This window comes from Tasmannia lanceolata, unplaced genomic scaffold, assembly GCF_043159265.1.
Source record: "Tasmannia lanceolata isolate RefF3 unplaced genomic scaffold, GAP_Taslan_0.1 ptg000007l, whole genome shotgun sequence".
NCBI lineage: Eukaryota > Viridiplantae > Streptophyta > Magnoliopsida > Canellales > Winteraceae > Tasmannia > Tasmannia lanceolata.
In genome coordinates, this window is record NW_027518684.1 from 15,709,308 (window position 1) to 15,720,655 (window position 11,348).

Below are 11,348 nucleotides of genomic sequence, written 5' to 3' on the forward strand. Positions count from 1 at the left end.
AAATTTTTGATGAAATGACGAAAACACCCTCATTTCCTCATTGCTTGTGATTTTCCCTGGAGAATTTAACCCCTAAGTAAGGGTATTTTTGTCACTTAAGGACCTAGACCCTTTTTTTCCGGAACAGAGCCCCGTTTTAAAAGTTGTCTTCGTACATGGAGAGTGGAGAGGGATTCCAACTGTTTTCTTTTTCAGCACGTCCCATACAAAAGTTACTATTTCTCTCCACTAGAAAAGGGCAATTATATTTTCACCCCCATGCAGTACGCATTCGCCCCCCTGTTAACGTCCTACTATAAATTCTCACTCCCATGACATCTCTATTTCTAATTTCATACTCGCACAGGCACACGTTCCCTCTCTTTCCCCTTCTTCTTCTTCTCCAACTCTTCCACCATGAAGGAACCTTCTTCTTCTTCTTCCAAAAAACCACCCTCATCCCTACACAAAATCAAGCTCTTTTGCAGGTTTAATGGCGCTTTCCGTCCTTCTCCACCTCACAGAGACATTCGTTATGTTGGTGGCGAGGCTCGGATTCTGTCCATTGACCGTAGAATCGGATTCTCGCTACTCCTATCGAAGATTTCTGAGCTCTGCCCTAAGAAAAACCCTTTTTGTTTATCTCTAAAATATCAGTTTCCTAAACCAGAACATGGGGTTGATGCCCCTCTGGTTTGTGTAGAAACTGATGATGATGTGAGGAGTATGATCAAAGAACTCATCCTGCTCGAGGCCCGAGGGAAGAGTGTTCTGATTCGTCTCTTTGTCTGTGATTGTGATAGGTATATTGGATTCAACCTTGTTTCTTTTAATTATAATGGGTTTTGTGTAGAAACAACCAAGTACTATTTTTTTTTGGTACCCAGAACCCTAACAACTTTTAGAGTCCGAAGGTGTTTGAGCCAAAATTTCCAAAGACCCAGAAAATCGGAATTCAGCATTTTGAGATTTTGTTGTATTAGAAGCTTCAGAATCCGGAATTGTAAGCACACCCATTACTAAATCAAAAATTGTAAGCACACCCATTGCTAAAACCCTAAGTTTTGAAAACCCTTACAGTTGGTCTGCAAATTTTTGTCTATTTTTGTCAATACCCAAAAGCTCAATGATCTGAAAATCTGGGATTTGAAATTCCAGAAGTTGGTATCTGTACAGAGTTTCAGCCCCAGCCTCTGAATCTGGTGGGTGGGGGGATAAATTTGATTATAAAAGGTGGTAATCATTCATTTAAGACTGCCCAATTTCCAAATCATGTATATAACCTTATAAAAGGACTCAAGAGATTAAAAGCACATGGAAAATTTGCATCTAAAAATTTAAAAAAAGAGTCATGCCATGGAGAGATGGGGACTTGTTTACTTTTTGTTTCTTGCAGCAACCATTTGGGTGGAAAGGTCCCTCAACTGAATCAATAAAGAAATTTTATGGGACTTTTATTACCATATAATTTTGTAAGAAAGGCCTACAGGATAAATAAATGGAATTTATAGAACTACTAAATCAATAAACTACCTAAAAGTAGTTGGTAAAATGGAAATTTATATGGGAATAAAATTCCTAGCCTATCAATGGTGTTTTAATTAGAGCCTACCATCAAAATAAGAAACACGGGAAGATCTCATACCCTATTGATCTCTTTACAAACCTTGAGTATATAACATATATACACTCATGGTCCACGAAATTCATAGCGAGGGACATGGTCTTAGAAAATGTGAAGGTTCCTCAACACTTGAAGGAGTAAGGTGCAGAGTGTGGATTAAGGAGGCAGGGCACCTAGACTAGTTTGTGAGTAATCCTTCTTACAATTTTTTTTTTCATTTGATAGCCATTAAAATCATGTGCGGAAGATCATATAATTATTTTCAAAAATATTTTAAATTACCTTAAAGCTTGTCAGATGATTTCTTGGATACTTACTTAAGATTGAGTTTAGTTTCTCCCTTCATTAATTTTCAATTTTAAGGATGATATACACGTTTTCATATTTATGATGCGAAATAGAAAAAAAATCTAAATTATTATTACTTCTTGTTTCTTGCAGCAAGCATTTGGATGGAAAGGTCCCTCCACTGAAGATTCTTGTTAGGAATGGTGTGTTTCCTTGCAATCCTCAACATAGTATCACAAATGGTCAAGTTGGTGAAAGTAATTATATCATAAACCGCCAGATATTTTCACACGATGAACAGAGCCATTGGAATAGGCTACATGACATTGGAAACTATCAAACTTGTAACTTTGATGGGAAACCTTATTTAGTGAGGAGCTGTATTGCGGTTAGGCCGAAAGCAATCATTTCAAAATTTGGGCCAAAAAGATTACTTAATACCCAATTGGGACAGCCATGGTATGGTTCGCGTGAGCATATTAGGGAAGGAATGAGAAAGATGGTGGAATCTAGCAAGACTCAACCATCTTCCAATCTTGAAAATGGTAGAGGAATATTGAGGGAGCGATTTGTGAATCAACACCTTGGAATGGTTAATCATTTTTGTGGGCATGAGGGTATTCTATTCGCTGGAAAACCATACTTACACGGAGATCGTCTAGGCTATTATGCACTGAACCAAGGTTTCTTGGGGGCTGAAAAACCTTCTTGTCATATTGGTTTCCAGTCTCACTCTCCTGGTATTGCTATTGGAAACCCAATTCCTTGTTTTAGAGCTAAAACAGTCAGGAATGATCATTTATTCGATTTAAATCGTGCAAAGAATGAAAATAACAAACCTTTCAGTGATGTGGATAAGTCTCCAGAAGCATGTGAGGATAGCCTCAACTTTTCAGTGTGTCATGATGGCTCGCAGAAATGTGAAATGGGTCCTCAAATTTCTCAGTTTGATCTAAAGGAAAACAGGCAGCTTAGCTCGGGGCCAAAAAATGAGACCGAGTTAGGGTCAACAATGAAATTATCAGGACTATTTTGTCCAGCTATGGCTCAAGAATCTGTTAGCATGAGGAAAGATATTCCTCATAGTGAGGAACATGGACAAGCCTCTCCCTATAGTTCAAACATGGAAGAAAAGGTATTTTATAACGACAAATCTAGCAAGGACAAAATCCTTGACTTGTTTTACCATCGATTAACTAATAAGTTTGTTTTGGCAGGTTAGTGTGGAAGGATCTAATTGTTGTTCAGAGGTGGTTGGCAAAACTGGTAGTGAGCTTGCAACACTTTATGCTAATTTAGCTAGTCAAGAGCTGCAGGTACTTGATCTTACATATTCTTTGTCTCTGAAGTCATATCTAATTTGTTAGTCACCTATGATGCAAGGCAATGATTCTAAAGCATTTGTTGTCTTCACCTTATTTATCTGGCTTGGGACTTTTTATGTTGCCTCAGGAAATAAAAAATTCAGATCTGGAAGAAATACGGAAGCTGGGGTCAGGTACATATGGGACTGTTTCCTATGGAAAATGGAAGGGGTCCGATGTTGCCATAAAGCGGATCAAACCAGACTGCTTCGAAGGAGGTGACGTGGGGAAGGATCGATTGGTAATTATTCTTTCTTTCACCTTTTTTAATTTTAGACTCATACTCTGTCTTACACTGGGCCGTTTTTTCCCTAAAAAACACTTATCCTTTATTTTGTCGATCCTTGTGAAGCTGGGTTGGATCAAGTTCTAACGATCAGTACGGAAAAGGTTGACGTGAGACAGGATTAAAGCAGTTCTGCCGTTGTTGCTTGAACAATAACCATTTACATAAAGAAATAGGATCTAAAATAGGAACTTTCTATTCCTAATAAGAACTTCAACTTTTTATAGTTAATGAGAATAAGAAGAGGATTCTAAATAGAGACTTCCTATAAAAGAAAATCTAAGATAAGAAACTAGTTAAGAGTTGCTAAATAAAATAGCAACATGCATCTGCCTCATTAAGGTTTTGAATAGCAGTGAGCATGTTCCTCGTTAAGGTTTCAAATAGAAACATGCATGGGCCTTATTTCCATTTGGGCATTTGGGTTTCTATCCATGAATTAAATTAATGGCCCATTTGGTTGGCCCATTTGGGGTGCCCATCCATGCCAACCAGTTTTCCTCTATATGCGCACCTGCAAATGATCAGTTAGCAACTAGCCCTGAAAAATGCTTCTTGTATTTGACACTACATCAATATTATTTGACACTACATCAATATTACATTAGCTTATATGCATGCATATTGGTAAGCTAATTGACTTAATGTGGGCGTTGGGTTGTTTACTTTCGTAGATTTCGGACTTTTGGAAGGAAGCCCGCCTGCTGGGTCAGCTTCGCCATCCAAATATTGTGGCACTCTATGGAGTAGTTACAGATGGACCATCAATGAATTTAGCAACGGTCACAGAGTATATGGCGAATGGTTCCCTTAAACAAGTTCTAAATAAGAAGGACAGGTACAATTTTTCTCCTTCCACTGTTTCTTCAAATGTTTGGCATCATTTCTAGAGGAAACTTGTTAGAGCCAACTCTTCTGCATCCCACTTTTTCTGCAGTAGTTCTTTCAAAATTTATAGCCTGGCATATGTAACCTGGATACTTATAACAGGCCTAAGCATTCATGCTGATATGATAGAGGTAGAGATCCAGGATATTGCTAGATATTTTTTGCTAAACCATTCCTTATATAGACAGCCGTCTTTTTTATTCTATTAGATCTTCTACTGCAATAGATACTTGTTATCACTTTCTGTTTCTTTTAACCCTTGAAGTCTCTGGTTTGGCAGAAGTATTGATCGTCGGAAGAGACTAATTATAGCAATGGATGCCGCATTTGGTATGGAATATCTTCATGAGAAAAATATTGTCCACTTCGATTTGAAGTCTCATAACTTCTTAGTGAATATGAAAGACCCTCTTCGACCAGTGTGTAAGGTAATCAAAGCGAAAAGAAGACTCTCATAGTTCATGCTATCACTTCTAGAATCTATTCCATATCTATATATTCCTCTGCATTTCTCCACACAGTTCTGCTATGTGTTTCACAAAATTGTTGGATAGTGACTTTCAATATTTATAGTAGTTTACTTTTCACTTGTGATTTACATTTGTGCTTACTCATGTAATTCATTTGTCTTTAGATCGGGGATTTAGGCTTGTCAAAGGTGAAAAATAGGACATTAGTATCTGGTGGGGTTCGAGGAACTATACCATGGATGGCGCCAGAGCTTTTGACTTCTGAAAGCAACATGGTCACAGAAAAGGTTGTGCCTTTTATCAATGAACTGTTGAGAATGTTTATCCCTCATTTTTCCTATCTATAGGTGAAGTGATAACTTACCCTGCCCTTTTATTCCTTTTATGTAGGTTGATGTTTATTCATTTGGGATAGTCATGTGGGAACTTTTAACTGGGGAGGAACCTTATGGAAACATGCACTCAAAGGAAATAATAGGTATGCTTCTATTTGACAGATTATTATTGCTGGTAATGACTAGACTAAACATATCTGTGTATAATTTTAGCTGTAACATATGTCATATATGCAAATTGTTTCATTCTCTTGTTGCTCCGTGTAGAGGTAGGTACCTTATATACTAGATTTAAATGATTTCCATTGCTCAGACTTATATAATTTATGTTTTATTTAACTGTCTCTTTCAATCAATCATTGTCTTGAAATGGATAGTATTACGAAGCTCAGTTTTTAATAGAAGTTATTATTGATCTACCTCCTAGAGTTATAACTAAGGTTGACGTAGAAATCTCACTAGTATGATGATTTTGTTTAAGAATAGTACAAATCTTCATACTACTTGGTTATGTGGGGAAATAGATTGAAAATTTTGCGTTGTTTGTCTCCATAGGTGATAATAATGTACCACTGTTTTACGTAGCATTTGACTAGTTGGATATATTTGTATCTCAATTATGCCATAACATAGGAGGCAGTGGGCAGGCAGTTTAAACCATGAGGATTGGACTCTAGGGTGGTTGGCTTGACACGTAGGAGTGGCACCAGCTAGCCTTTGGGTCGAAGACGCTCTGTCTGTAGAGCTGCCCCTTGGATAAAAGTAATGCTCAATTATGCATGATGATAATAATAAAAACAACAAAAAATAGCAATAATAGTAACAACAACAATAATCGTAGTAGTTAAGCATAGAGGGAAGCTAACTTGGTTTCCAGTGACTCTGGACTCTGTATTTGCGACTTCAAAGTTCTGATGCTATTAATTTAATCCCTTGTGACTGGGAAAAGAAAAAGAAAAACCTGTTGAAATTTTGTTTTTTTTTTTGAAATATGTTGAAATTTTGTTTTAAAATGCTAGTTCTGTCCAGTACTCCAGTTGTTGTTTATGGAATATGGCTTCTACATTTTTTGGGTTGAAAATATACATGCGAGTGCATATGTGGTTGTATAGAACCATTCTCGTGAATTTAGTTGAATCTGGGGATGGTGAATGTAGAAGGGTAGACAGTAATATTTTTTTAACTATGTACGTGGATGAATGCAAAACTGAAGGGTGCTGTTGCAAGACAAGCCACAAGGGATTGGGGCACATCCATTGGATCCATGTCATCAAAGTGCTTTTACACGAGCACTGAAAAACATAGAAGTAATGGAATAATTAATGCCCTTTGCTGCCGTGGATCCAGTGGGTGCACCTTTGGATTTTCAAAAATTATTTCTTCTCTTTTATTAATTGCCTAACAACCCCTCTGATGAGCTCAAAACCAGAAAGTTCCAACAAATTGGTGATTAGACTTGTTGGATGGCTATCGCCATTGAAATTATGACACAAATGATGTCAACCATAGATTGCGTGGAACTAATTATATTAACATCCACTTATCATATTTACTTCAATGTCATGAACAGCAACTAAGTATCTCTGACAGCTTTTATGAAACTGAATGGTTTTCTTGTTATGTCATGTATATTGAATGATTCATGCCATTTTTGTTGACATTATTTCTCCCAATCTTTCAGCTGGTATATTTAAGGGTGATCTGCGGCCAGAGATTCCGAGATGGTGTGAACCCGGATGGAGATCATTGATGGAGAGGTGTTGGTCATCTGATCCCAACTCGAGGCCGTCCTTCTCAGAAATTGCCAAGGAGCTGCGTTCTATGTCAGCATCTCTAGATATCTAGTAACACTGAGCTGAGCAAAAATTAGGAGATAAGTTTATTCAAGCAGAAAGGCTGGTAGTCTACATGGGATCAGATGAGAAACAGGGAAGAAAACCCTGTGTGAAATTTTGTTGTGAAAATATCAGTCTGATTTGGAAGGTCGGTAAAATGTAGATTTGATTGTGGAGTTTGTGTGTAATTTGTGTGTTCATTTTTTTGTCACATGGAATTCAAATAGGTATAGTTGACCAATTAGGATTAGGGAGTGTCAATGAACTTAATACATGAGAAAGAGATAAGGCCAGGGAAAAGTTCGTATTTTTTCAGAGCTATAGGTCTTGCAATTTTGTGCCGGCCCCAACTAGTTTGGTACACAGGCTTAGTTGAGTTGAGTTTAGGTCTTTAAATTTTGTATGCACAATGTTCCATTATATTGATTAATGTTCATAACTCTCTCTCTCAAATGGAAAGAATAATTTTGTTCTAAATGTTGTGTTATTATGCTATGAGTTATACTTTCAAGCCCTGCAAATTTTTGGGTGGTCTTAGATAGTGAAGCACCATGTTGTGCAGACGGAATCCCCACGTACCTTAATGCTCTGTTTGGTTGCTTGTTTTGGGGGGATTGTAGGAGTTTCAAATGCATGAGATCTCCCAGAGATCTCCCCAAGGCATGTTTGGTTGTCATTTACACTTTTGACCACTATACATCATGGTTTTTATCCTAGGTGGCGCCTACGTGGCAGAGATGTCCCCCCCCCCCCCCCATAATCTTCTCCCCTTTTTTCACCAAAATGGACAAATTTGTTGGGGGAATTAGGATAAATTCTTGTCTTATTCTTTCTCTCTCTTACTTTTCTTTCTTTTCCACCTATATTTTGATAATGACACCCTACATCTTCTGCTAATTTCCTTGTGCAACCAAACACTACTCGCAAATCTCCCTCCTAATATTCTCCACATCTTCCATTCTCTTCCATTCTTGTCTAATTCTCTTTGACTTGAAAAATATTTTCCTTTCCACCGGTTTTTACGACTTTCATGCTAACAAGACATGCCCTAAATAACCTTGCACACAACCAATAATAGAAGAATTAGAACACACCTTTGATTCTTGAAGAATACTCCCATTTGTTGTCCACTAGCATCACAATTATCCAATACGAAAAATAAAAAACTAGATTTGATTTTATTATAGGATTGGATAAGAGCCTGCTCTAATTTATTGTTATAATCTACCCCATTGTAGGCTATGAAACAGCCGAGGGATGCAATACATAAAAAAGTGAAGTAATGGATAATCGAGACGGGAGGAGGAGAAGAAAAGGAGAATGATGAATGGTGTTCGTGTCGTTGGACTTGATAACCCCCCTATTAGACTTGATAACCCCTAGTTAAGCTTCATAACCCCCAGGTTAGACCTTGATAACCCCGGATTAGACGTGATAACCCCCGTGGTTAGACTTGATAACCCTGGGTTAGACTTTGATAACCTCGGGTTAGACTTGATAATCCCTGATTACACCTTGACATTCTCATCAAGTGGGGCCTATTATTTACATTCTCATCAAGTGGGGCCTATTATTTTACAATTTTGTCCCAAATTTTTTTATTATTAAAAAACCTTTTCTTTGTACCTCAAAATTTGTTTTCTAGCGTGGGGGCCCAAAATTTTACACCCAATAATAACATGGTGAAGGGGCTACCATTTTACAGTTGATTTGATGGCCCACCATCTCTGTCCAAATCCATGCAGATGGTGGGGCTCACTATTTTACACCTCATGATGGGGGTGAAGCTCAACATTTTATAGCCATGCCCCCAATGGGTGGGGCCAACCACTTTAAATCTCATGTTATTGATGGGATGGAGGCCAACGTTTTAGTTCTAAGGTTTTAATGGATGGAGGCACCCCATCTCTACCGAAACCTATGCATAGGGTGGAGCCCACCATTTTACCCTTATTGATGAGGTACAATCGACTGTCCATTGTCTTTATCGACACCTATGCAACAGGGTGGGACCCACATTTCTGCAACTCATGTTTTAGGGCCATCCTTTTATACCCATGCTGCCATGCATAGCATGGGCGAATAATACTACTAACATATAGGCCATGTTTATTTCAATTGCCATTCGCTCTCTTTTGAAGAAGTTGGAAAACCTTTTCTTTATGGCTCATGTTTTGTTTTGAGAGGGTGAGGTCTCACTAGGGCTGCAACTCTGGTCGGGCAGGTTGGGTTTTGAAGAACCCAACCCTACCTGAGAAATATCTCGAGTCAGGTCGGGTCGGGTTTTTTTGGGGGAAAACCCACGATTCCCATACTCGGCCCTACCCATGATAAATCTCTGGTAGGGTCGGGTCTGGTTTTTTTACATTGACGTAAAGAAAACTCTTGTTTGGCAAGGCAACTCAACTCATAGAAGTAGAAAAACTCAAGCATGGCAAATTCTTTAGTGCATTAACTAATAACTAGTCCAAAGAGAATAAATTAATGTATTACCAAATGAAAATGATAATACTCATATGAGGTAAACACCAAACTATTTATTCCATTAATTATTTAGTTGAAATTTGAAACCCTAAAGCTAAAAGGAGGAAACGAACAGAAGATGGAAAGAGTCCCTATGATTGTGTGCGTGTGTACTTTTAAGTTTTCACTTTTAAAGTAACAAAGTTTTAGAAAAATAAAATAAAATACTATTACTTAAGTAACTCGGGTCGGGCCCCTTGAAACCCGACTTGACCCGAAACCTGAGAAACATGAACCTAACCCAAGATATTTTCGGATCAGGTCGATGCGGGTCGGGTTTTTGCAGCCCTAGGTGTTAGACCAAGCATCGCGTGGGTGGGAGCCACCATTTTACACTTGTCATTGTGGGCCCACCACACCTCATTTCCATAGGATGATCCTAATTCTCCGATCTATAGAGTAAGTAACACATTATGGAAAGTTCTATAGATCGGAGGTCAGGATCATCCTATGTAAGTAATACCTTTATACGGCTTTCTCTGTGGCGACTGTAAAAAGCAGAGATTCACGAGAAAGGCACCTCATCACGAGATTCACGTGAGTGGAGAAAATATCATACGAATCCTAACTCAAGTTGACGGCCAGGATCGTCCAACCAATGTGCTATAAGACTCCAGTCCCCTCTCCTTACATCTCTGCTCTTCTGCTTTCCGATCTCGTCGTTCATGGCGAGCTTTGTTTGCCCTCTTTCCCTCTCTGTGATAAATGTAGCAAACCTTATTCGAAAAACAGAAAGGGATTAATGTCATTCTCCTTACCTTTGCTTGTAATTAGAATTTTGATTTTAGGGTTTCGAACTATGGGAACTCTAAAACCCAGTTTTTCTCGTTTATGTCAATAACCTATTCCATATTGCCTATTATTTGTAAGACTATTTATGTTGATTATCATTTTGGTTTTCAGTTACTGTTTACACTTGATTACACTCTAGGCATGTTACTTCACAGTTCAAAGTGTAAAGAAAGCGGTTCGTCTCTCTCTCTCTCTCTCTCTCTCACTTGCTGGTTTATGTCAATTATCTATTCTATTTGGGCTGGTTGTGTGCAACATTTTAATGTTTTTAGAACATCCTAAACTAACAAGCTCACAAGGTTGAAATGTTTTCTATGTTGGAATATAAAGGTATACAAGAGCATAGATCGATGACGTCCTATGTGTCCAGACCCAGAGTGAAGATGAAACGAGTCGTTTATAATTACAATATCAATGGAACAGGTGATATAGGAAAGAAAATGAAGGTATATTCTTACATTAAAACTATATTTTGTTTTTTTTTTTCTGAAGAGCACAACTATACTATATTTTGTTATTATACTTTAGAGCATACATAGCTTTTGACTCTTATTAATGTTTAGCAATACATGCATTAACAATTAAAGTTAGTTGAAGCATTGAATGCTAATGCAACATTTTGGAAACCATATTTTGTTATTATACTTTAGGGCATAACATTTGACTTTTATATGTTTAGCAACACATGCTTTAACAGTTAAAGTTAGTTGAGGTTAAAACATGACCATTGAGCCAAAAGTTGATCAGTGGGTCGTTTGAAATGGAAGAGTGGCTAATTAATGCAGAGAAGCATATCTGTTTTTGGGCGAACTTGAAATGAAGAGTTGTCTATTAGTATTAATGGATAGAAGCAAGTATTGTTAGGGAATTTAGGAGATCTTCTAGGGATTTTTAACAAAATTTTGCAAATGAAGAGTGATCTATTAATAGGGGTATCACACCCCTCAATCTTTGCAAATGAAGA

The 11,348-nt window shown here is 37.7% G+C and overlaps 1 protein-coding gene across 1 annotated transcript; it reads left to right on the forward strand.

The window, feature by feature from the left end:
• The first annotated feature begins 323 nt into the window (after window positions 1-323).
• LOC143881044 (uncharacterized) lies at window positions 324-7,546 on the forward strand. The gene is made up of 9 exons (XM_077384037.1): window positions 324-782; window positions 2,045-3,026; window positions 3,109-3,207; window positions 3,344-3,496; window positions 4,216-4,379; window positions 4,710-4,857; window positions 5,064-5,186; window positions 5,290-5,377; window positions 6,916-7,546. The coding sequence occupies exons 1-9, from the start codon at window positions 397-399 to the stop codon at window positions 7,077-7,079; spliced, it is 2,307 nt and encodes a 768-aa protein (XP_077240152.1). The 5' UTR covers window positions 324-396; the 3' UTR covers window positions 7,080-7,546.
• The last annotated feature ends 3,802 nt before the right edge of the window (window positions 7,547-11,348 follow it).

Coding starts and splice junctions, on each gene's coding strand:
- LOC143881044 (XM_077384037.1), top strand. CDS start 397: ATGAAGGAACCTTCTTCTTCTTCTTCCAAAAAACCACCCTCATCCCTA. Junction 3,027..3,108: donor GTTCAAACATGGAAGAAAAG/GTATTTTATAAC, acceptor TTGTTTTGGCAG/GTTAGTGTGGAAGGATCTAA. Junction 3,208..3,343: donor TAGCTAGTCAAGAGCTGCAG/GTACTTGATCTT, acceptor ATGTTGCCTCAG/GAAATAAAAAATTCAGATCT.